This window comes from Aquarana catesbeiana, linkage group LG08 (genome assembly GCF_042186555.1).
Source record: "Aquarana catesbeiana isolate 2022-GZ linkage group LG08, ASM4218655v1, whole genome shotgun sequence".
NCBI classification, from domain to species: Eukaryota; Metazoa; Chordata; class Amphibia; order Anura; family Ranidae; genus Aquarana; species Aquarana catesbeiana.
In genome coordinates, this window is record NC_133331.1 from 85,483,934 (window position 1) to 85,511,521 (window position 27,588).

Sequence of the window (27,588 nt, forward strand, 5' to 3'; positions counted from 1 at the left end):
AATTCACTATAGCCGCTATTACTTTTAAATTACTTTTTTTCCTTTAGAAATGCACCACTTTACAGGCATACTATAGACACCCCCCAGGTACAAAATTTAAAAGAATATTTCACTTTTATTTCACTTTAAGCATTATGAAAATCACTGCTCCCGAAAAAAACGGCCATTTTTTAAAACTTTTTTTTGCATTGATACATGTCCCCTGGGGCAGGACCCAGGTCCTCAAACACTTTTTATGACAATAACTTGCATATTAACCCTTCAAATTAGCACTTTTGATTTCTCCCATAGACAATTCATTATAGCCGCGAGTAGTTTGAAATGACATTTTTTTCCTTTAGAAATGTCATTTTGTGCAGGGACTATTCTAAACACGGGAAAATGCACCACTTTACAGGCATACTACAGACGCCCCCCCAGGTACGAAATTTAAAGGAATATTTCACTTTTATTGTTTCACTTTAAGCATTATTAAAATCACTGCTCCCGAAAAAACGCCCATTTTTAAAACTTTTTTTGCATTGATACATGTCCCCTGGGGCAGGACCCGGGTCCCCAAACACTTTTTATGAAAATAACTTGCATAGTAACCCTTAAAATTAGCACTTTTGAATTTTTACATTGGTGTCCCATAGACTTTAACGGTGTTCACGTGTTCGAACAAATTTTTTGCCTGTTCGCATGTTCTGCTGCGAACCGAACCGGGGGGTGTTCGGCTCATCCCTACTTGCCATGCAAATTTGCTACAAATTGAAAAAGTGTCAACTAGAACTTGTGCTTCAAGTGCTCTGCAAGTATACAACTTGCCAGTAAAAATGTGCAGCAAGTTAACAGACTTACAATTCAACACAGACATAAAAGTGTCGCCAGTTATCCTTGCTATTTGGGTACTAATGGTTTGGGAAGTGAACAGCGTCAACATGGAAAATGATGCAGAGATTGTTACTACCAGCTGTAATCGTAACTAAATCCAACAACAGTATGGCACTGCTTGCCAAATTACTGCACAATCTCAGATGCCTCTTAGCCCATATCTAGATTAGTAGTATGGTAAAGCTGCAAATATTTTGTCAGTTGTGTTCTATAGTTTGACATAACACTGTAGCTAGTGTGACCTTCATGCTCTTACAACTACTACTCAACCCAATTTCCCCGTTTCACGTGTAGAGACATATAAAGATATATAGAAAGAAATTATCAAAATCTGTGACTGACAAGTGGGCAAGAAATTTATAAAATTGAGCAATAAACTGTCTCAGAGAACTCACAGCAACTATTTAAATCCATACTTCCAGTCACCGAACTGTCATATCCAGTGTGTGTTTGAATTTGATTGACAGGCAGTGGCAGCCCATCCATAAGGGGTGCAGGGGCGCCCCCCCCCCCATCCATGTGTCCGGCCCCATAATCTACATATGGGGCACTGGACGCATGGATTGCAATGGGGTTTTTTCTTAATTTTTTTTATAAGGCTCTAGTAGGCTTCAAACAAGGGTGTGCTCGGGGCACACCCACTTGTGTGACAATAGCGAATGAATATTCGCTATTGTCACACTGATTCTCCTCCTGGCCAATCAGGAAGTGGGTCCTGAGACTCGTCACCCATTTGGCTGAAAGGGCAAGCGATCCTATTGGACGCCTAGGAGGAGGAGACGCAGAGGTGACCACGCTGTTGACAGGTATCCACTGTTGACAGGTATGCGTTCCCTGGTACAGTCCTCCCTTCAGGCAATTTTAAACGTTAAGTGCACTTTTAGGGCACTGATCTATCTCTGCTCCCCTTACTCGGTACTTTCATAATAGAATATAGCTACCTAGAACCCTAATCCTCTAACACTAATTATCTGAAGTCCCTATCATTGACTCAAGGAATTTTCAGTTAACGGCAATAAATTTTCATTTGATTGCCATACTGATGTATAGAAATGTAATGTTTGATTTTTGATCCTTTACATTAGTTTGCAAATACAATACATATGATTTTCTTGACTGACGATAACCATTCAAATTTAATTCTGAACATTCAAATTTTCTCAGCCATACAGTCAGACGAACATTGATTTGTTCCCATTAACAACCAGCGAACTTTTTTTCAACCAGCGAACTAAACAAAAAACAAAAAAAAGAACGGATTTACATTTTCATCGATGGATGGGGGAATCACTCCCAATGAACTATTCCAGCCTTCCTAGCCTTCCCCGCTGGCAAACGTCAATGATTGGTGTTGCCGGCTATATCCGGCGGAACTGATCGTTCGGGAAAAAACCCAACCAGCTAGCCCATACATGGATCAAAATTTGTCTGGTTCCTGCTGAACCATTTATGGCCAACTTATGGTCATCTTCGGATTACAGGCAGATCTTCGCAAGCCATACTATGAAGGGGGTTGTAGGTAACTATAATCTAGCACAAATGTACTGGGAATAGAAAGAGAAGGGTGTGGTACAGAATATATGAGTCTATGCAAACAGTGGTGCTCAGTAACAACTACCAATCGGATAAGCTTTCACCAGTCTGTCTTCATGCAGGACTAAAAAGCATGTTCTGCATGTTTTGTGCTGTTATTAAATAGGACCAGGTAATGTAAAAGCAAATTGGAGAATATTACACATTTAGCCAGGATTTCTCAGATCTTGGTTAGTTTACCATTGCCATGTTTTTTTTTTTTTTTTAAATTCTTGTACAAAAGTTTTATTGAACATAAAAAACGTTAATAGTACAAAGGGAGAAACATATAAGTGTACAGTATGCGGATACATGTTTACATAGTCTTGGTACAGAAAAAAAAAATAAATAATAGGAAGTGCAAACAGGAATCATATCATATGATCATGTAACAATACATAAAGCACTAATGAGGCAAAAGGTGTACATAAGCATTTGTCAGCCTGTACTTTATCTCCGTCAGGGGTAAACCTGCGGATTTAAAGCTATAAAAAGTTGCCATAAATAGAGATGGAAAATGGGAGTAAAAAGGGACTGACTTGGTGATTAAGAAAAGGAAGGAACTGAGAAAAAATAGAGAAGAAAAAGTGGGGGGAGCAGAAAGATCGGGGGGGGGGGAAGAGGGGGAGGGGGGGGTGAAGAGGTCCGCGGGATGGGGTGCCTATGATTTCATTATAAGGAGAGTAGTGCTGAGTCGAATCTGGAGGGGTGGGCATAATTTACCCATGGTTGCCATGTTCGGAGAAATTTGTCATGTGTATCTGATAATATTGCTGTCAGCTTTTCATTAACCATGCTATCATTAATACGATTTTTAACTGCTTCAAAACTTAGGGCTGGAGTTTTCCATGATTTTGCAATAGTTAATTTAGTTGCAGTAAGTATATGAGATGCTAGCTGACGCTCTGGACGCAACAGTTCAATGATTGGTTTTCCCAAAAGGGCCTCAAAAGGGTCCCTCTTTATAGTAGTATTGAAGAGGTTTCGGAGTCGTGCATACACTCTAATCCACAGTCTGCATACCTTAGGGCACTTCCACCAAATGTGTGCCATCGTGCCCTCTTGTGAGCATCCTCGAAAGCATAAAGGGGAATATGATGGGATAAACCTCGCTATTCTGGCTGGGGTGTAGTACCATCTATATAGAATTTTGTAAGCATTTTCCAAGACCATTGCCATGTTTTAAGCTGATTTCTGGGTAGGATTTTTTTACATAGTTACACAGGTTCAGCTTGTTCCAAAGTATACTTTTTCCATACCTGGCCAATCCCTATGGAAGTGGTGAATCATTGCAATAGCGAATGCAACTATAGTGATCCTTGCTGTATTTCAGGCCCTTGCGAGATGCTGCCTCTGCTGCATAGTAAACACAGTGGGTTATTTACTTGGCACAGGCCTCATTTAGAGAATGCCTTGTATTTTGTACCATTGTATCTTGTGACTCCCATTATTGCTATTGATGTTCCAGCATCTAAGAATGCTACTACTGTTTCTGTATAGCAGAAGCATTAGAACCTTGAAGGAAGCCTATGAAGAGCATCTGCTGATATACTTCTCTGTTTACTAATTGCCCTGGAGCGAGCTAGTGATGTAATAGCATCATGTCAACATGATATGAAGGGAGGCTTGTTTTTTTTTTTTTTTTTGCGAATGAGCATTTACTAGTGACATCGGTGATGGGCAGTTGCTACTATCTGGTGGTTCATTATGTTGAGCTTGGTTACATGCACATGTGCCAACAAGAAATATGCTTAGAGTAAAAGAGATGTGACCATGTCAGACTGCTACTGCTTTTTTACTGTCCAGCCACAGGCAGTTTGATGACAAAGCTCTATTGGTTAACTTTAGAAGAGAAAAATGTGGTGACCAAACTGGGAGGGCTGTGTAAATCCCAGAGCTGGCTGGACAAAAATCCTTTGGCAAGTAACACATCTTCCACATATGTATGTCAACTGTGTATTCAGTGGTTTGTTCACATTTCAGCTTTAATTGCAACACTATTTTTGGTGAGTGTTAGCTGTCAGCTGAGAGACTGTATTTTTTTAAGTTTTGTGCTGACTGCCAGCTCATTAGAGGGAGTCAAGTTATATGGGTTCCATTTACTTTTAGAGCCAAATTCTGATCTATACTATTCATAAGGAAAATGTTTATCCAAAAAAGGAAATACACATTTTTGTGCAAGGAAACAGTAGTCTATAGAGATGCAGGGGTGCCAGATGCGAATATTAATTAATGTAAAGGTATTAACATCACCAAGCAGTGAGAATCCAAATGTCATTTTAGTAGGTTGCTAAGGGTAATGACACTTTCTTTTGCCCCGATTTTTCAAAATGACCCTTTATGTGCTAATAAAAATATGTGATTTATAACACTGCATGCTAAATATTCCTATGTATGTTTTTTATTATTATTTTATTTTTTTTACAAAGGGCTTTATCAGCGTAACCTTTTTAAAGACTGCAGACAAATATTTCTGGAAATTGTTCTGATTGCTACACCAGATCTTTAACATTCACTTGCTATTTCATTTGTCAGCGTCCGCCAGCCATGACCGGTTTTACAATATCCTGCAGAAAGGCATAAATGTCATCTCAGAAAGAGATTGTGTTTGTTCTTTCACTCAACGAAGCAGAGAGATGGACTCTTGTAAGGATAAAGGCGGCCATACAGGGATATTTTTTTTATCCAATATAAGCCATTTCAATACTTTTTTATATTGGTAATTCAGCACTGTATATGTTGGAAACGGTTATAACATCGGGGAGCTCTGGAAGCACATGCATGTTATGCCTCTGGATGGCTATGGATACTGCCAAAGTTATCTTTTACTCTAGCATTTAATTACTGCAGCTAGCTTATCACATCAAGCAATACAGAAAAAAAATCATAAAACACTGCAATGAAAAATTTGAACCAAGATAGATTGGATTAGCAAATTAAACATTTTTTTTTCAACACAGCTTTGAATACTTTTTACAGACGACAACCATGTGAGCAAGTGCTTGTTGTTAAATAGGGAGTCAGGGCTGTCCGGGTGGGTAAGGGTTAATTCTGGGTCTTCCTGTTTCCCGTGTTTTTCTGCGTTCCACCTTCTGTTCTGTGGTGCTTTAAAATGGGAGGGACAGTTCCTGACTTCCAGAACTATTATTTTGCAGCTCAGTTAAATCAACAAATCCAATTCCACTCCACCCATTAATGGCCAGATTGGATCTACCTTTGAGGCTCAGCGCTTGTTTCTGCTTACCAATTGACTTCGTCCTGTGGGTCTCCTCGAAATTTCGCAAAGCAATCTTAAGCCCTAAGCTTTCCAATGCTCTAAATTTTTAGAACTCTTCCTGTAGGAGATGGCCCCTTTGCTCCTCCCATACCCCTGTGGCTCACCTTTTCAATAACCCTACGTTCCCTTCATTCCTCCAATACCAACCATTTTGGTGGTGGACTGACAAGGCACTCTACTGTATTGGCCACTTCTTGATCATAAGAGCATTCACCCTTTCACCTATGTCCACACACTTTTACATTATCTATGCTCTCTTCAAAAACGGAGCTCCTATATTACATTGTAAAGGATATTTAAAAAAAGATATTCTGTTATTCTTCTATAGAAAGAATTTATAAACAAAAAATTAAAAAATTGGAAAAGGGCAAGGGTCACCAGGATAAAACATTGAGAGACAAAATCTGGAGCATGGAAAGCAATACAAATCTGAGATTATATCACTGTTGAAAATGTTTTGAGTGGATTTTCATATGTAGCGGTGCCCTCGTGGGGTTGCTGCGTGTGGTGCTTGTTGTTAAATAGGGAGTCAGGGCCGTCCAGGTGGGTAAGGGTTAATTCTGGGTCTTCCTGTTTCCCGTGTTTTTCTGCATTCCACCTTCTGTTCTGTGGTGCTATAAAATGGGAGGGACAGTTCCTGACTTCCAGAACTATTATTTTGCAGCTCAGTTAAATCAACAAATCCATTTCCACTCCACCCATTATTGACCAGATTGGATCTTCCTTTGAGGCTCAGCGCTTGTCTCTGCTTACCAATTGACTTGGTCATGGGGTCGCTGCGTTTAGTGCTTATTGTTAAATAGGGAGTCAGGGCCGTCCAGGTGGGTAAGGGGTAATTCTGGGTCTTCCTGTTTCCTGTGTTTTTCTGCGTTCCACCTTCTGCGTTCCACCTTCTGTTCTGTGGTGCTATAAAATGGGAGCTCCTATATTACATTGTAAACAATATTTAAAAAAAGATGCTTTCAGGATACAGCCCAATTGTGTGGCATCTCAGTGTTGTATAGGCTTTTTGTGACTGCTATCTCCAAATTGTCTTATCAGATAGCTTGGGGAACAGATCTCAATGTGTAAATTGGGGAAGAGGATTGACGAGCCTGGAAGACGCTTACATATAAAGGTGTCATGATGAATGTGGCTTTGATAGAAGCTGGATATAAAGTCTACTCCAGATGGTAGTTTGTACTGGAGCGACTTTCAAAAATGTATCCAGGCTCCTCCTCTTGCTTTCAGGGATGTTGGCAGGTGGGAAAGGTCTTACATACCTAGTGTACCTGCCTCAAGGTCAGGAGCTTCTGAACGAGAGTCCACGCTTTAATATATTCAGTGTCCATGGTTAAAGTGTTTTTAATAAAAAGGCCTAACAAACTGCAAGCCGATCTATTAGAGGCTGGCATACCACACTGTGGTCACGTGACTTGCGACCACTTTTTAACTCTGATACACGGCTACTGCAGGAGGGACTGTGATCTCCCTCTGACGTCAGCCGGGGAGATCACATGGCCACTCGGCTCCTCCCACGGAAGCCCTGTCTCGGAGCTGTAAAGCGGCTGCGAGTCACGTGACCGGCCTGAAGACAGCTCTAAATAGCTATTTAGAATGCTCATTTTTAGAAAGGATTTACACAGTGTGGTATGCCAGCCTCTAATAGAGAGTCTGGCAGTGACAATTTTAGTTTTTTTTGAGGGGTAAACAAACACTTTAATATTACCAGAGATGTACAGTTGCACTTTTAAATGAGCCAGTGGAGAATGTCCCAAGACATACACAAACCTTGATTTATTTTATGTTTTTGGTAGCAAAGATTGCAATCACTACAGCCTGGAAAAGACCTGTGGTTGATTTGGCTTTATTAAGGCACAAATTAACATGGATCATGCGCAATGAAAAAATAGGGAGTGTATGACAAACAGGCAATGTTTAACAAGATTTGGAACCCCTGGGTCTCTTACTTGCAAGTACCAGATGGCGGACACGTAGGCAAGTGGTGAAGAGCTTGTGGACGAGCATTACTCGCTCGCTTTCTCTTCCCTACTCCATCCTCCCTTTCTTCTTCCCTGCTCCTCTTTCACCTTTTTCCTGCCCCCCCTCCTTCTCTCTAGGTGACTTCTTGATTTTGTTGGAAAGAGTTTTATAGACAGTCTTTGTGCTCATAATAATATACTGTTGCTGTGTACCAGTTAGCATTTTTCTGCTTTTTCGGTGTTGATAGGGCATCAGGACTCTTAATGTAATTTGGTCAGATTTGTCTCTTTATTGCAATTTGTATATGCTTGTTTCCTCTTCAGTTATTTTTGGGGGGTCAGGGTATTACAAGACATCGTTCGGCAGTTTGATTTGCTATTGTGTTTATGGCTTTATCCATATTGATACAGTATGCTCTGCACTAGAGGATTATTGAGCACACTTTGGCGTGACTTGCACTCACCCCCTTGTTTTTGCCTCTTTGATTACTTCTAGTGTACATATGTCATGAACCACTGTTGTACTTTTCTATTTGAAAATTCAATAAAAACAAATGAAAAGAAAAAGGGGGGGGGGGGGCAGGAGCTGGGACGTACTGCATGGGAGAAGAGAAAAAGGTCCAACATAGAAGATGTAACCAGGAGTAACCTATGATCACTTCTGCCCCAAGGGTACCTACCTGCTAAGGACTTTAACATGCTTGGACTCCTACCTGCAAAGGTATACCTGGGCAGCATAGGAATAGCTAGTTAGGGACATAAATGTTTGTGGACTGTACTGTTGTAAAGCCTACTAGTAAAGTTTCAGTAACTATTTCTGAACCTGGTCTGAAGTTACTGTAAAGGGGTGCATGGTGATACATGGCATATCAGAAGAACAGGGCCTAAAAGGCACACACAGGGTACAAGAAGAATGCCACCACAACGGGTTAACTTGGCAGGAGAGGAGGGAAGAGTAATTGCCACAGGTAACCATGAATTGGTGAGAACGAATAGCAGCCAGACAGCCAAGAGTAGTACAAGGCTTGGGTAAAAGGTCCTCCGGTAGCAAGGTGGTCAGCGTTCTGGCTCTCTCCTTAGTGGCCAGTTCCCCCAAAAAGTAACTGGGACTGAACCCCTCAGTACAGAGTCCCCATGTATCCAGCTGTAAGGTATGGCAAAGAGAAGGAGTTAATTATGTGCACTCATGGGTTCTGCGCCAGTGCACAATGGCACACCATTCTGTCACTGGAAGTGAGGCAGCTGGACCGATGGAGAAGACATAAGCTTAGCAGTGTCCCTCCTAAATGCAACATTCATGGAGCAAAGGTGTGTACTTACATGGGACATTAAACACATTCTACACACATTATATGTGTCATTGTTAAGAAATACAAGTCATGAAAAGATGGAGTTAAAAAGAAATAAAGAACTGGAATGCCCAGCCTTTCCCTTCCTTGGACAGTTTGAGATCTGCTGAGATAAATATCTAAGGTCACGGTCTATGGCCTTCCAAAATGATGCCAACTGGCAACCATAAAAAGCAGCCAAGAAACAGCCCCACAGAGACTCCTTAGATGTATTATCCCAGACATACCAGAATTGTAGCCAACTAAGTTCCAGAACAAGTGGACTTACTCTTTTTCTGGATATCATCAATATAACTAAATAGATTAAAAATAGACATCAATCTGTGCAAGAACAAAAACGCCAGTGATACAAAGTTAGACAGTAATTTTAACACACATCTTAGTAAAAGATGACTGATTTTAGAATCAGTAGTATTTGAGACTGTATCAAATGTGAATTTAAACAATTATCTTAAAGCTCTTTGCTATATTTACTGTTAAAAAAAAGCTCTTTGCTTTCATGTAGCAGCCCACCAACTATTCGATCCCTGTTAAATGGACTGAACTTGCAAAGTTTGGAGGCTTAAACCAACTAATTGACTGATTCCAAAATGCTATTCGAATATGCTACTTTAAAAGAAAGAAAATAATTTTTCTGTTCTGTCTTGTTGGAAATTGCACTCTAACTATGTTGAACTCAGCTAAGTGTACAGCTAAATACATATATGGGTGCTGCTTCCCCTGCCAAATCATTTTTGTCCAGCCATTTCTGAGATTTACACAGCCCTACCTAGTTGTTGACCACACTCTTCTCACCTGAGAATAACTAGTAAAGCTTGGTGACCACCCCAGCCTGTGGTTGGACAGTAAGGGAACAGAATTGATCTGATAAGATCTAAATGATCTCTGGGGCAGAACTGTGACTTACTGGTTAGCACTTCTGCCGTCCAGAACTGGAGCCCTCAGACTTAATCCCATCTGGGACACTACATGCATGTTCTCTCTGTGCTTGCATGGGTTTCTTCTCACAGGTAGGTTAATTGGCTCCTGTCTAAATGTGTCTTAGTATATGTATGTATGCGTGTCAGGTAGGGACTTTAGCCTGTATGCTTCTTGAGGACAGGGACTGATGTGAATGTGCAATATGTAAGTGCTAAGTAAATTGTTGGCGCTATATAATGTAAATATAAACTGTAATAAAATAATAAAATCTCTCATTCAATAAATAAAAGACAATGTCTTTGCATGATGCCTGCATTTAATATACTATAATAGAGGTGTTCTTCGTAAAGTATAACCGAAGGCAAGCTTTTTTCATATTTAGATAGAGGGGTCAGAAGATGGAACGACTGTCAGGTTTTTGTTCTTGTCTGTGTCCTTGTTAGGAAAATTCACTCCCTCTTACTGCCTTGATCACCAATGTCTCAGGGAACGAAAGTGAGGGTAATTGCAAAATTCTGATTTGCCACCAGAACAGGATCAAAGGAGAAATATTGCAATAGGGACTATATGCACTTGTCCCTGTGGCAGCTGTCAAAAAGGGGATATCCCTCATATTGGAAAGATATCCTCTCACTTCTTGTTGATTCTACAAGACAGGAAGTGAAGGGAAATCACCTTAAAGAGACACATATGCCAACCGAAAAAAAAAAAAAAACTGACGGGTTTTAACCTTTTCTGACTTTATTCAATATAAATATGCTTTAAGCTAAATGTAACAAAAGTGAGGATTACAATACAGCCTACATGACCTTGTAGAAGACAAGAATTCTTCAGTTGCTTAGTACAGTTCATGCAGGAAATATCACCATATTAAAAACTATGTTTGGAATGATTCCTCTTTCCTCCCAGGAATCCATTGCTTTCAAAGCTTTCACAATCAAACATCCCAAAAATCAAACTGAAAAAATATTACCCTTTTAACTGGATTATTTTTTTATTACATCTTATCTCCAGCCAGTTAAAAAAACAAAAAAAACAAAAAAAAAAAAAAAAAAAAACTAAAGACCCTAAATATCTAGGAGGCCCAGTCTGATTCTTCGTGGCAGGTTTACTTTACAAAATGGCAAACTTCTATAGTAAAATTAATTTTGTACTCAAAATACTCAGGATTCTCCAAGGCTTTTAAATGCCACCCATTTCAATTTTTTTTTCAATTTAGTTTAAATTTTTGCATATCACTGACACATTTTCCATGGCAGTTTTACCGACTTTTAACATTCTCACCAGCCCCCTTTTCTGAATCAGCTTGAAGTTTATTGTCTAAACCAGTCATACTCATGTGCACTAGAGTTAACTTGGGTAAAAACCAGTTAAGCTACCGTTATGCTTTTGGATTATGAGTGCAAGTGTAGCAACCACTTAGTGGCCATCCTGATCTTTTTTTTTTTTTTTGCTTCTGGACCTACCAACTTATTGCTATACTGATCCATTAAAAAGTTTAATTTGAGGTTGCACACTTTTTATGATAACAATTAAGATTCTTATAGTATTTAATAGGCATATTACATGGTACAGAGCTTACACTTAATTATTTAAGGATGACATTTTAGCAAGTCTTGCTCTGGACACGATAGGTACTGAGGAAATTAGACACTATATAAAATTATTAATCTATTCTACAAATTTAAACTGCTGTTATTAAATGTTTTTCTTGATTAAATGTCTGAATTATTGACCACCAACTAGAAACAGATATTTAATTCCAACCCTCATGGTTGAAATATTACATACATTTGTTTTTTTCTCTTAAAATATTCTTTATTTATCCAGAAAATATCATAAATGTGCAAAATATAGCTGTAATTCATCACAAAATTAAATTCCTGACTTATAACAGATTATCAAATATAGAATAAGGGTGGATGGAAAAGGGAACAAATGGGAAGAAAGGTAAAATGGGCTCTGTAATATTATGGAAATAAATACACATAATGCATATACATTATTATTATTAGCCAAAAAATACAACATGCACCATGCCTATACTATTCCTTAGTAATCTTGTGTAGATGAAAATGGTACATCAAACTTATCTTCTTTATACAAGATGGGATAAGTTTTATGCTTCATATACTCATAAAAAAAAAAAAAAAATATTAAACTAAACATTGATTAGTTGAATAAGGTTATCACAATTATTCTCATTTTATTTAAATTTTGAATTTGTTTTTTCTCAGTTTTCCACTATATTGTCTCTAATGCATAAACAAATGAAATCTTTTGCATCCATTATTTATTATGCTGGGAACTTCCAGTAACTTTAAAAAAAAAACATTTTACAGCATTAAACACAATAAATACTGTATATCATATTTGTGAAAACAATAATTCTGTAAATTAATACACAAAATGACTGTTTCCAAAAAAGACTCTACATTAACATTAATTAAATAAATCTTTTCTAAATATAATTATATAATGGTATTTTTTTCCAAAAAAAATCTAATGATAAAATGGCAAGAAACACCATACATGAATGTAGTGTACTAAGGCTGATTTACATTTTCAGCAAAGCGCAGAGCTTGAATCATGTGTTATTTTTCTAAGTTCATCTCATCAACCAAAACATTAGGATACACTTTTCTAAAAGTTTGGGATAACGTATTGGAGGGTTAAAATGTCTGCCAAGTGTTCATTGCTGTCTGTGACTTTTGACCAGGAGGAGGACAGAAATCAAGGAAATTATTTCCAACGGTGATACAAGCAACAATAAAAACACCTTTTTAATAGAAGTCATAGAAAGTTTGTCAGGTTTTTATTGCTTCCTGTCTAAAGCAATAGGACCTCTCCCCAGTCCCGTAAAAGCAAAAGGAAAAAAAAGAAAAAATAATAGAAGTTCTTTGCCTTTTCCAAGATTTATTACTGGCATACCCCACTTTTAAGTACACAATGGGGTTTATTTACTAAAGCTGGAAAGTGCACAATCAGGCTCACTTTTGCATAGAAACCAATGAGTTTCCAGGTTTTATTACCAAAGCTTAATTGAACAAGCCGAGGTTAGAAGCTCATTGGTTTCTATGCAGAAGTGAGCCTGATTTTGCACTTTCCAGCTTTAGTAAATAAACCTCATTGTGTACTTAAAAGTGGGGTATGCCTGTATGCTCAAAGAAAAAAAGTCAGTTTGACAAGGGATGGGTGAAATCAATTACAAGGATCAGTCTGGATCAGGCTTATATGCAGATGCCTGCAAAAAGTCACAATTTATTTTTGGTTCTTTTTGATAACGTAACAAAAGCATGACACCAAAAACATACTATGTCATAGCGCCCCGGGCATGTGGAATGGATGATTTTTTTCGTAGAAAGCTGACTGCAAGTTTGCAGGCCCCTGTCAAGCTAATTCTGTATACCTTTCAGCATTATGCCTAAAAGGTTAGAACAATGCATTGAGTTCATGTATAAATTATCTCTGCCCAACAGAGGCAGCACGTTGTGTATGGTTCCTTAGTAAAATATTATTTACCAACTTCCTAACATTGCAATATGATATTTGGTGTTTCCCATACTATACCAGGTAATCTTCAGTAAAAATCTCCAGCTAGGGTTACAATATGAGAAATAAAGCTCATTCATAACTTTGATACTGAGGAAATTAATCTCCAAGATTATAATTGGTTAATTCATTCATTGGTAAAATTAAAACATTGTAGCAAGGAAGCTTGTTGTATAAACAGTATTTCTTTAGTCTTTTTTTTCCCATCAATTGGATATAAGTCTAGAGTCCAACCCCACCTAGATGGGCATGTTTCTTAGTTTCTCCATGGTAAAGTGCATTTAAAATGTATTGTTTAGCAGGAGATGGGTAGGAGAACTTAGCAACCACAACGGTCTTCAATGAGTTCAGATATTCATAGATCTACATGCCAAAAAACAGCCTTGTAGATCTGTAACTCCAGACTCAGTGAACACTGGGGTTGATTTACTAAAACTGGAGAGTGAAAAATATGGTGCAGCTCTGCAGAGAAACTAATCAGCTTCCATTTTTTTTGTCAAAGCTCAATTGAACAAGCTGAAGTTAGAATCTGATTGGCTACCATGCATTGTTGCACCAGATTTTTCAATCTCCAGTTCTAGTAAATCAAACCCACTCTGTTGGGGGTAGAACAGTTATTTTTATTTTTGAACTTAAAGAGGTGCTCCAGGCTCCCCCCAAAACAAATACTGTAGCTGCTGACTTTTAATATTAGGGCACTTACCTGTTCAGGCATCCAGGGGTGTCCTCACCCCAGCCGATTCTTCAATCGGCTATCGGGTGCTGGTGCCCCCATCCTGACTAAGGGAAACCGGCAGTGAAGTCTTGTGGCTTCACAGCCGGTTTCCCACTGTGCATGCATGAAGCATGCTGCGCTTTGTGAATGGGCTGCAGTTATCTGGGATCTGTGAAGTGTCCCAAAAGACTGCCGGGGAAAAGGGGGGAGGAACTTCCGAGCGGGTACCTGTCAAAACCAGGTACCCGCTCCCCCTTCCTCCCCAAAAGGTGCCAAATGTGGCAGCGGAAGGGGGGAGGAGGCAGACAAGCTGGGCTTTCCCTTCTAGGTGGAGATCTGCTTTAAGCTAAGCTTAAACAATGGAAATTAGATGATGGCACAACAAAACTATGATTAAAGCTCAACTCCAGCTTTAGATATAATTCACTACCCAGCATACATGAAAATAAAATAAAAAAAGCACTGCATTACTCACCTCTTCTCCAGCACTACCCCACACAGACTCATCGGTCTGTGAGCCTACACTGGCCCTTGTGTGAGTTGAATGCCACTGAGCATTATGCAACCTAGTTCCCAGGGCACCATAAGCACTTTTTTTTAAGGTGTATCATTGAACTCTCTGGATTCACTGGGAATGCTAAAGGAATGGTGCTGGTCTCTGCAGCATTTATAATCTGCCCTCCTCTGGAGAGTTTTAAGGAGAAGAGGACCCATGATGCTACATGACCAGACCAAAGAAGTAAAAAAAATGTATGTATATAAAAATGTAATAATAAAAAAAGTGGGGGGGGGGCCAGCCTGCAGTTGGGCCTAAAGCTTCCACTTATGCGGTGAACTGATTATTTCCCTGATGCGTACCAGTCTTTAGAGAGTTTATATGTGTAATAGGTGTGCAGCACACCATGGGTCTCAACACCTTAATTCAGTTGCTGGGTAACTGAACCAAAAAAAATTTCATTTTTAATTGATTAATGCATTACATGGCTAAGCTTATTCTCAAATTTTGTAAAAAGTAATCTTTTACTCCTGGCAGGCCAATTGGATGTCCAAAAAGAAGAAGGGATGCAAACAAAGCATAATTCGGCTCTATTCTGCACATAACGTAAGGTGATCCTACAGTTGGTAAATACAAGGAAGCAGCAGTCATAGTTGGGTCAACTGATCTCCTGGAACTAAGAGCTGTTTCACACCATGCACCTGCTCTAGAGCAGAACAATTTGTAACATTTTCCTTATCATTTGAATGTCAGAAAATTACTTCTGACCTTTAGGTTCAGCAAAGCCTCAAACTATATTATATGCATTTTAATGGTAGAAACTTCCTTTAAATGCTTAAAGCAATCCTGCCAGTGAAGCTCCTCCAAAATAAGACATTTCATACTTAACAGTCCCGGCATCAATTTGTAGAATCTACTCTTAGTTCCTGAGCAAAGTCACCCAAAAGTTCTTCACATACAGTATCTTACAAAAGTGAATACACCCCTCACATAAAAAAAATATATATATATTATATCTTTTCATTTGACAACACTGAAGAAATTACACTTTGCTACAATGTAAAGTAGTGAGTATACAGCTTGTAGAACAGTGTAAATTTGCTGCCCCCTAAAAATAACTCAACACACAGCCATTAATGTCTAAACCGCAGGCAACAAAATTGAGTACACCCCTAAGTGAAAATGTCCAAATTGGGCGCAATTAGTAATTTTCCCTCCCTGGTGTCATGTGACTTGTTAGTGTTACAAGGTCTCAGGTGTGAATGAGGAGCAGGTGTGTTAAACTTGGTGTTATCGCTCTCACTCTCATACTGGTCACTGGAAGTTCAACATGGCACCTCATGGCAAAAAACTCTGAGGATCTGAAAAAAAGAAATGTTGCTCTACATAAAGATGGCCTAGGCTATAAGAAGATTGCCAAGACCCTGAAAATGAGCTGCAGCACTGTGGCCAAGACCATACAGCGGTTTAACAGGAAAGGTTCCACAAGGAACAGGCCTCACCACGGTCGACCAAAGAAGTTGAATGCACGTGCTCAGCATCATATCCAGAGGTTTTCTCTGGGAAATAGACGTATGAGTGCTGCCAGCATTGCTGCAGAGGTTGAAGGGGGGGGTCAGCCTGTCAGTGCTCATACCATACGCCGCACACTGCATCAAATTGGTCTGCATGGCAGTCATCCCAGAAGGAAGCCTCTTCTAATGATGATGCACAAGAAAGCCCCCAAACAGTATGCTGAAGACAAGCAGGCTAAGGACATGGATTACTGGTACCGTGTCCTGTGGTCTGATGAGACCAAGATAAGCATATTTGGTTCAGATGGTGTCAAGCATGTGTGGCGGCAACCAGGTGAGGAGTACAAAGACAAGTGTGTCTTGCCTACAGTCAAGCATGGTGGTGGGAGTGTGATGGTCTGGGGTTGCATGAGTGCTGCTGGAACTAGGGAGCTACAGTTCATTGAGGGCACCATGAATGCCAACATGTACTATGGCATACTGAAGCAGATCATGATCCCCTCCCTTCTGAGACTGGGCCGCAGGGCAGTATTCCAACATAATAACGACCCCAAACACACCTCCAAGACGACCACTGCCTTGCTAAAGAAGCTGAGGGTAAAGGTGATGGACTGGCCAAGCATGTCTATAGATCTAAACCCTATTGAGCATCTGTGGGGCATCCTCAAACAGAAGGTGGAGGAGCGCAAGGTCTCTAACATCCACCAGCTCCGTGATGTCATCATGGAAGAGTGGAAGAGGACTCCAGTGGCAACCTGTGAAGCTCTGGTGAACTCCTAGCCCAAAATGGTAAGGCAGTGCTGGAAAATAATGGTGGACGCACAAAATATTAACTTACTTTTGTTGCCAACGGTTTAGACATTAATGGCTGTGTGTTGAGTTATTTTGAGGCAATAGCAAATTTACACTGCTATACAAGCTGTTCACTCACTACTTTACATTGTAGCAAAGTATCATTTCTTCAGTGTCGTCACATGAAAATATATAATAAAATATTTACAAAAATGTGAGGGGTGTACCCACTTTTGTGAGATAATGTACAATCTTTTTGGTGTGTTGGATGCCAGTGTCCCCCAATAATGTCTGGTGGTTGCCCCCCCCCGTCCCTTTCATCACTAATGTGTTTTGCAAGGATGTACATTGAAGACTGCCTGGAAGAACCACAGAATGTGGCAGGGAATACACACCAAGAACAGCTGACACACCAAGAAGTGTGCTGATGTGAAGATCCTTCGGGTGGCTTTTGCTTAGCAACGGAGTGAATATTCTTTGAATGGGGTGAAAGGAAACTGCCTTTAAGCTCCCTGAGCCTGACAGTCACTAGAACCATTCTGCTTTAACAGCAGTCAGAGGTTGTCATGCACACATAGCAAACATATGCTTGATGTACACAAACTACACATGGTATACTCATTCTATCACATGCAGTTACTATTCAGGTATCTTGGCAGCTGCTGGTGCTGTGGCTGTCTGAATAAAATAGCTGGCAATGGAAATTCCTCTGACATTGTTGTTTAGGTTGAATGAAGGGGTCTACCGATTTTCTTTCATTCAGCCTGTGGACTGAAAATAACTTGTTGTGCAAGCTCATTCATTTTACTACTGGGTTGTCTATGAGATGGAACTGATATGCAGGCCATTAGCTCACACATCAGGATGCTCTAAATGTTAAGGCAGTGGCTACACGTTGCCATTCTACAACAGGAAGTGCTGTTATTGGCAGGACCTATAGGTAAGAAACTTTGCAACAGGTTTGGTTTTTAAACTAACATCACAGTGATGTAAAATGTTTAAAACAATCTCTGTTTACAGTAGAGGTAAATGGAGTGTCTCCTGTTTGGAGACAGTCTGTCAAAAGCAAATGAAAAGAATGAACCTATATGAAAAATAATGCAGAAACCAAAATAAAAAGTAAAGAAGGGCAGGAAATCAGGTCTGTACCCACCAACAGCTAGATTTTTTTTTTCCTTATAATTGTTTAATCTGCTTCTTCTCCAATTTTGGATGCTATGTTTATGCATAACAATCCTATTTAATTTGTTCATAAACGACCTGGAGGATGGGATAAACAGTCCAATCTTTGTATTTGCAGACAATACTAAGCTAAGCAGGGCAATAACTTCTCCTCAGGATGTGGAAACCTTGCAAGAAGATCTGAACAAATTAATGGGGTGGGCAACTACATGGCAAATGAGGTTCAATGTAGAAAAATGTAAAATAATGCATTTGAGTGGCAAAAATATGAATGCCATCTATACACTGGGGGGAGGACCTCTGGGGGAATCTAGGATGGAAAAGGACCTGGGGGTCCTAGTAGATGATAGGCTCAGCAATGGCATGAAATACCAAGCTGCTGCTAACAAAGCAAACAGAATATTGCCATGCATTAAAAAGGGGATCAACTCCAGAGATAAAACGATAATTCTCCCACTCTACAAGACTCTGGTCCGGCTGCACCTAGAGTATGCTGTCCAATTCTGGGCACCAGTCCTCAGGAAAGATGTACTGGAAATGGAGCGAGTACAAAGAAGGGCAACAAAGCTAATAAAGGGTCTGGAGGATCTTAGTTATGAGGAAAGGTTGCAAGCACTGAACTTATTCTCTCTGGAGAAGAGACGCGGGAGAGGGGATATGATTTCAATATACAAATACCGTACTGGTGACCCTACAATAGAAATAAAACTTTTTCACAGAAGAGAGTATAACAAGACTCTTAGCCACTCATTAAAATTAGAAGAAAAGAGGTTTAACCTTAAACTACGTAGAGGGTTCTTTACTGTAAGAGCGGCAAGGATGTGGAATTCTCTTCCACAGGCGGTGGTCTCAGCGGGGAGCATCGATAGCTTCAAGAAACTATTAGATAAGCACCTGAATGACCACAACATCCAGGGATATACAATGTAATACTGACATATAATCACACATAGGTTGGACTTGATGGACTTGTGTCTTTTTTCAACCTCACCTACTATGTAACTATGTAACTATAATTAACAAACCCAATTTACCTGTTCCAATGAAAACTATTCAAAGTAGCCATGTGGGACCTTGCAGTGGGTCATTTGATATAGTGTACATGAACAACTTCATCTAATTGGACATTGTTTTCTAAAAAAAAAAAAGTAAACTCCAATGTCAGTGATTCACAAATGGGGTATAATGCAGTGTAATAAGAGAGACTGGCAAAATGTGGCACTTGAGCTTTTTTTAGTAGCCCTGATATAACAAAAATAACAAATAAAAACCTTTGTAGAATTAATGACAAAATACATATCCACTAAGGCAAAGTGCTCTGGTATACAGCAACCAATCGTAATTCAACTTTCATTGTTCTGTACACTAAAGCACTCTTTATACGGCATCTCTGCTCCTTGCACAGCCTTATTATATAAACCAGAATGAAGCAACGGGAAATGGATTTATTAAATTTTACTCAGGAAAAAACTGCATATCAGCCAGATTTTTTTTTTAATTCACGGCCATCCAGTAAACCCAGAATCACTTTGGTTTCTCATAAAGTAGACAGCAATAATCACATGGATATAGTCCCAGGCATTGGTCACAGCCCCCTCTCATGATTGGCTGACGTCTGTGCTCTGACTGCAGCAGCTTGGAATTCTCTGCACACGTCGTCCTCGCAATCGCTCTGTCGTCTGTGACTGTCCTTTCCAAATGCTTAAAAGGCAGCATAACTTAATGCAAACAGCATCAGCATAATAGCAGTCTGACACATCTGCTACGCCATGTGTACGACGACTTCAAGAAACCAAAGCACCATTGAAATGCATCCAAATTTGCAATTAGCCCCATTAAAGAACATGTTACAAATCAGCGTCCCCAGAATATGAATATGCTCATTATTTAGTCATATTACAACACGATACCCTGTTCAGGTAACTTTATGTCAAGGGATAGACATTGACTGCAATGATATCCATCTGTCGAACAACAGCAACACAGACTGAGCTCCTTTAGGTTTCCGTGTAAATAAAAATTTAGTTTTCTACCCACAATCTGTGCATAAGGTGCAAAGAAGTCAATGCAGGTCCCTTCTGCAACAGCTTTCAGCCTTTAAAGGGGCTTTTCGTTGCAAGCTTCCACCATTTATTAAATGATCTAATGTTGCGGTATCCCTGCAACTAATTAGTATGATCAACACAGTGCAAGCCTGGAACAAAGCAGACAACCATCTCAGGATCAAATGATACAGTCAGGCGAGGGTGCACTCTTGCAATATATAGAGCTGTCTGATGCTAATCAATCTACGTTCCTGCTCATAGATCATAGGAAGCCGACCATAAACTCATTCTCAGCTGGCTGTATGTAGCACAGTGCTGTGCATTTGCTCCTGCCAGCATACAGGGGGTTAAACAATAAAAAAAGAAGTCAACCCTAGGGCTCAAACATTCAGCACCTATTAACTTTTCCCAGGAAATCAAATGCAAATTGAAAGCGTAGTTACTTGCCTGTTAGCGCATAGTTCACTGCACAATTATCTGATTATTTGTCCGGTTTATGTTCTGCCTGTCTCAGTTAACATACTCACCATTAGCACTGCAAAGTTCCCGAAGTGAGTACACTGAAGGGTGGTGATGTTGCCCGCAGAGGTAATTAAGTGGCAGCCTTCTCCGCACCAGCCCCCATGTCCGTCAAGAAGGTCAAAATCCCAAATGGCAGCAATAGGGTCTACACCCCTTGTAATATGTCTCAGGGCTATGGTCAATGGCTCAGTGAGGTTTCCAAAATTGAACCCATCTGCAATAAAAAAAATATATATATAATTATATAGATATACACATATATTTGTGTGCAGAATTCAATAGTCATGATCAGAATAGTCTAAGAAAAATTCTATAGTATTGGCTGTGGCGATTTTAAAATAAAATAAGTAGCAGATCGATGCTTGAAAATACTTTGGTTTAAAGGTTCAACATTCCATTCTAAAAAGTTTCATGTTAATTGACAGCACCGGTTCTTTAATCCTTATGTGTTTCTGCTTATTGTCCATCTACATCTGGCCATGCTTATTTATTTATTGGCACTGTAAAAGTCTTTAAAAGCTTTGTACTGTCTATAATAACATCGAATAGATAGCAAAGATATATAACAAGTGTCTCTGGTTCCAGGAATACAGCAAGAGGCAGCCACTGATCCTGGTGTGCCTCGTACAACTGCATGAATGGCCATTAATATGCAAGAAGCAAGATACTACCATTCATCTTTAACTGCAATAACTGGAGTTACTTTCCTAATTAAAGCACTTTAATGACTGCATATGGCTTTTCTGTCTATGCTCTTTTTTCTGGTGATCTGTGATTACACAGTGTTAAGTTGTTTTAATTTATTTTTTAGATTAACATTACTTGCTCAGGCTATTGCAAATGTTAAAATGTCTGTCCTGCTCCATTAGAATATTAATACCACTTCAAGACCCTATTTCAGCAAGGCTCCTGACCGTTGTCTGATAACGTAAAGGGTGCTTTAGGTGACGGAGAAAATGAAATTGGAATAATAAAAAAAAATGAGCAACTTACCTATTTTAGAAAGCACAGCTGGTGTAGCAACCTCCCGACGTTTGCCCTGATCTGCAAGATATGATGTATTCCCAGTGATCTGAAAGAGTTTCCCATTCCGAAAGACGATAAACTGGAGCTTGCAAGTGGAGTTATCAACAGATTGTAAGGATGGAGACTGTGCAAATACAGACTGTGGTAAATGAATAGAGGCGATGGCTACAGTGTTCTGTGCATCAGAGACAGAGAGAACAGGGAGAGAAAAAAAAAAAGAAAAAAAATTGAAAATGCAAGTCACAACAGGGCTGCTTTCATTAGGTTTTAAACTACAGCACTAAGGATATGCGCTCTCTTCCTCTTTTTTTTCCCGCAGAATGGAAGCAACCATACAAGCGGGAGCTGTAACCATGGAAATAAGACTGGTAGAGTGCATATTAAAAGGGAAAGCATTTCCACTGCATGTGTTAGGCTGTATGGTCAAGCTCCCTGCTGCAGAGGTGAGAATGGTTCCTACCATGCCTGCTAGAGGGGTCCATCAACACTGCAGATCTGATTTAAAGAGACAATCTCTACCAGGTTTTCTCCTTCACTTAATACACAATCAGACAACTTATATTAAAGCCTTACCATGGAGCAGGCTTTTTTAAAAGGAAGGCAGGAATCATTTTTCACCAGGATCTAAAGAGCAAGGAGCAGTGTGAATAGACTCATGATATGCAGCACTGCTCTCTTATAAAAATGACACATTAGTGCATTATACTGATCTAGCACCGTGGTCTCACCAGGAGTAAGCTTAAGTGCCTACAAGCAGAAATCAAAGGCGTTTCAGCATGGGTTAACCTACGGATACTTCTAAGTCTTCTGGAAATTACATCAGTTAGGGGATCAAGACATGCAGAGCGAGTAGCAGGCTCTGTGGCTGTGAAGGAGTTAATTCTTTCTTATTCCCTCATAGAGGAAGCATTGTGAGACTAACGTCATAAGAGGTAGACCTTTAAAAACAAGTCAGAGCCTAGTATCACATTGATGCTCAGTCTTCATGAATACAGATATTTAGAAAGGAGAAAGACAAGAAAAAAAAGGCAAAGGCGCATTGGAAGCTTTCTGTTCTAATATTTATTATCCAATGTGTTCTGCTATTATGTATAATTACCAAGTTTACAGATTCCATTTCAAGGAGATGTCCCATAGGTGTTGGTTTAGACATTAGCATGCATGCATACATGATTATGTGATGCTGCTTGTTTCTGCTTCCCTGCATCCTCTCCCCAGTCCATTGTGTCTCCCTCCATGTTTTCTATCAGCTACAGCGCATACTATTACCTACTTGTTACATTTGTAAATATAGATCAGGAGAGCGCTGATGTCTATTGCACCTCAGTGGCTGTGCTGGAAGCAATACCATCTTGTGCCTATAGCAGATTTGGTATTCCTTGAATATTTTTTTTCTGATAGTGATTTTTTTGTAAAGTTGTCTTGTAACTTTGAAAGCCTCTCTGTGTTTTCTTTTGATATTGCATTGTTAGAAGGATTATAGTCATTTGTTCTTGTTCTTTTTAATTGGATATCAGTTTTCAGTCTCAAAGGAACAGGAAAAAGACTTAGGCGTTATTTTTTAGAAACATGGAACTTTATGAGAAAGACTTGGAAAAGAAGATTCACGTTTTATTCCATACCAATGCAATCCAAGACTTCTTAACTACTTGCTGCCCACCCACAGTAGTTTTACTGCGAGCGAGTGGCACAGACAGGCCAGACAACATACATGTACATCGCCGCTTGTTATCTGGGTTCGGGGCGTGCATACACACACTCACTGCTGACCCGTGCTGTGATTGGACACAGCACAAGTTCAACAGCTGGTTTAAGCCAATGATTGCTTGTGTCCATTTACAGATAGAGTTTCAAAAACACAGAACTCTATGTGCTTAGGAACAGTGATCTGGCTGTTTCTCCTCCTTGCAAAGCAGGGAGAAAAAACAGCCAGATCAGAAAGTAAAAGCAACACACATTACACATTGTTAAACACATGAGCAGCCCTTCCATGTGCTCCTTGCTGCAAAGGCCAGTTATAGGACAGTGGCCAATTGTTTGCACTGTTGGAATACTGGTGAGGGGATGCACCTTTGCTGCCATTGTGCTATATGCTGGGTGTAGATACTGGGTGTGCTATATGTTGGGCTATCTGGGTGTAGATACTGTGGACGCGTGCCCAATGTGCACTACGGGAGCACGCGTGTTGGACAGGGGGACTCGATGTCTGCAGGCACCCAAGATCGCTGCAGAAAGAGCCAGAACAGGGATCTGCCTATGTAAACAAGGCGAATTCCCGTTCTGACAGGGGACAACATGGAGATCTGCCATTCCTAGTGATCAGGAACAGCAATCTCTGTGTTGTCCCAGTAAGCCCAGCCCCCACACAGTTAGAACACACCCAGGGAACACAGTTAACCCCTTGATCGCACCCTAGTGTTAACCCCCTCCCTGCCAGTGTCATTTATGCATTGATCAGTGCATTTTTTTAGCACTGATCACTGTAACTGGTCCCCATTAGGGTCAGATTTATCCACCGCAATGTTGCAGTCCCACTAAAAATCACAGATCCCCGTGATTACCAGTAAAAACATAAAAAAAATAAGAGTCCATAAATCTATCCCCTGTTATGTAGACACGATAACCAATCAAAATATGTAGGAGAATACATATTGGCCTAAAGAGATGAATAAAATCATTTTTTAAACATTTTTTTAGATATGTATTATAGCAGAAATTAAAAAATATTGTTTTTTTTCAAAATTGACGGTCTTTTTTTGTTTATAGCGCAAAAAAGGTGATCAAATATCTCCAAAAGAAAGCTCTATTTGTGGGAAAAAAGGCATCAACTTTGTTTGGGTACAATGTTGCATAACCGCGCAATTGTCAGTTAAAGCGACGCAGTGCCGTATCACAAAAAATGGCCTGGTCATTAAGGGGCTAAATCCTTCCGGGCTGAAGTGGTTAAGGAGGGATGGGCTCCATCCAGACTCACCTGCCCTTTGCCTATCCATTACAATACATGTGCTTCCACTGTAGAGGCTCTCAAAATTTAGATTTAGGACTGCAGATAATACTGGGGTGCCGTGAAGTGATCTGGATCTTCTCCTTGCAAAGCAGGGGGAAAAAACAGCCAGATCAGAAAGTAAAAGCAACACACTAACAATTACACATTGTTAGACACACAGTTAACCCCTTAATTGCCCCTATATGTTAACCCCTTCCCATTAGTACAGTGTCAGTGTACAGTATTATCACTGTATTAGTGTAACTAGCAGTGTCAGTTAGTGACCCTCCCAGGTCATGTATTTTAATGCCAGATTACCCGCCACTCTATCACAGTCCAACTAGAAGTCTCTGATCACCACCATTACTAGTATATTGTCTATGGCTGCGTGAATTCCAGCATATACCATAGTTTGTAGACACTATAACTTTTGCACAAACCAATTAAGTTACACCTATTGGGATTTTTTTTAATCAAAGACATGTAGCAGAATACACTTTGGCCTAAATTTATGAAGAAATTTTACTTTTTGATTTTTTTTTTTATGGGATATGTTTTATAACAGAAAGTAGACAGCATCTTTTTTTTTCAAAATTTTCAGGCTTTTTTGTTCATATAATAATGAAAAAAACAGTAGTGATTAATTACCATCAAAAGAAAGCTCTATTTGTGTGAAAAAAATTATATAAAATTTCACTTGCGTACAGTGTGGCATCCCCACACAATTGCCAGTTAAAGTAGCACAGTGCTGAATAGCAAAAAATGCTCTAGTCATGAAGGGGGTAAAACCTTCCGCAGGTCAAGTGTTGTAAACCCTTCCATATACCCAGTGAGAAGAATGGCCTCAAATGATACAAATAGACAAAACAAATCTTCCGTCATGAGTTCTACCTGTTTATATGCAGCTTATTTTCTCCACAGTGGTTTAAAGTCCAGAGTTTGCTCAGCCTTTCTGAGCTTCTAAAGGCGAGGCAGAGGGTGGGGATCTGACATCACCTACTACACAATTCAGAGAGAAGAGCTGAGTGTAATCTGAGACCTGGGTGGAGAGAATGGACACCCCCCCCCCCAAGTACACGATCATACAGAGAAACTGGCAGAGATGAGGCTGTCAATTGCAGGCTCTGGGCTGGAGGCCCCACCATGTGTGTTTGCTTGGAGTAAGCATAAGGTCTCCCAGAAGTGGGGATGGGTACCTGTCAAAAACACCTGCCCCTCCCCCGCTCCCCGATAGGTGCCAATTGTGGCAGCGGAGGGGGGAGGAAGCAAAGAAGCGAAGCCTCCCCATTTGGGTGAAACTCCGCTTTAATACAATATATGTAACTTGTATCTGTCTGGAGTTCAAAATTAAAGCATATTGGGGCTGAATAACTAAAACTTGAGTGCAAAATCTGGTGCAGCTCTGGCCAGTAGGGTGATTTTCCTTTACTTCCTGTCCTGTAGACTCAACAGAAAGTGAGGCGATATCTTTCAAATGTGAGGAATTCCACTCGGGAAGAAGTGTCCCCATTGGAAATTTCCCTCTATTCCTGTTCTGGTGACAGCTTAAAATTTTGGATTTACCCTCACTGTCATTCCCAGTGACATTGGTGATAATTTGAGAGAGTAAATATCTATAACTGGGACACAGACATGAATAAAGGCATAGCATTGGTTCTAACCCCTCACCACACTATCCAAATATAAAAACAAGTTTTGCCTTTAGTCAAACTTCAAGGCCACTGTTGCGTTGTGAGTGTTGCCAACCAGGTACTAGACTCATTTCTGTGTCTTCTTCAGGGAATTTGTTTTATCAGATATTAATACAACTGTCCTGCTTCACTTCCATGGCTAATTATAGATGGTGTTGGAAGGCAACATGGTTTAATATCATAGATTTCTGGAGGTTTACTGCCTGGATGATACAGCCATTTGGCCTATGTTGAAAATAGTTGTCTTGGAATGCCAGTACAGTAAGTTTACCCAGCAGGGTGTTCGTAACAAAGAGTCATAAATGGGAATTCATATCCTAACAATATGTTCTGGCATAGGACTCCTGATGTGATGTATGGGGGTAGAGGAGCATCAGATAAGACCTCCTGGGGAGGTGCAAATTACTGATTTCCTGAGTTACAGCAACATCAAAGGCCAGCTGTTACCGGAAGATGACCTGGGTCAAAAGCAGTGATTCATGGGCTAATACTACCCCTAGTGGAGGCTACGGCATGCTTCCTGGAAGATGGGCAGGAGAAGAATTTACTTCCTGGTGATTAGGAAGGACAGCCTCTTATGGATTTTCATTGGACAGAGGGCTAGACAGGTGGGCAGAGGGTGTTTGTGTGGGTGGTGCCTGAGTGAGCTTCAAAAGTAATGGTCAGCTACATTTCTTCCTCTTTTCCTTGGAGCCCAGCCAGCATACAGAGCCCGAAAGAAGGACTTACGGTATTGTATCACCCTTGCTCTTTTTTTATATACTTGGTAAGTATTCTTTTAGTGTTTTATGTTAGCATTTCTACTTTTTTGGTAAATAAATGAGATCCTTGCTTATTTAAGCAGTGTGTTTATTTTTATAGCTAACATTGTTATTGTATCATCACCATTAACTTTATCAGAGCTTTGATAGACTAGCTAACTATAGGAATAGACAAGATAATACATATTTATAATAAATAGGGGAAATCCAAAACCACCCAATATTTATTTCAGATGGGATTCATCTGTGTGTCACCACTTAGAAAATATGGTAGCCAGTGGCTTAGCTATACTATTTGGCATATTTCTTACATTTCTTAGTTATGGTATATTGTGTCATTGACTTTGGCAATC

General features: G+C 39.9%; 1 protein-coding gene across 5 annotated transcripts in view; it reads right to left on the reverse strand.

The window, feature by feature from the left end:
• Positions 1–27,588, reverse strand: part of ADGRA1 (adhesion G protein-coupled receptor A1) — a 1,332,527-nt gene that overhangs the window by 404,723 nt on the left and 900,216 nt on the right. For 4 of the 5 annotated variants that reach the window (XM_073596079.1, XM_073596078.1, XM_073596080.1 and 1 more), the window contains 2 exons: positions 21,765–21,972; positions 20,777–20,985 (listed from right to left, as the gene is read on the reverse strand). In XM_073596079.1, coding sequence (XP_073452180.1) covers positions 20,777–20,985; positions 21,765–21,972 — 417 coding nt within the window. Of the gene's footprint in view, positions 1–20,776; positions 20,986–21,764; positions 21,973–27,588 lie in introns of those variants that run through there. The other variant, XM_073596082.1, reaches the window with a different exon arrangement.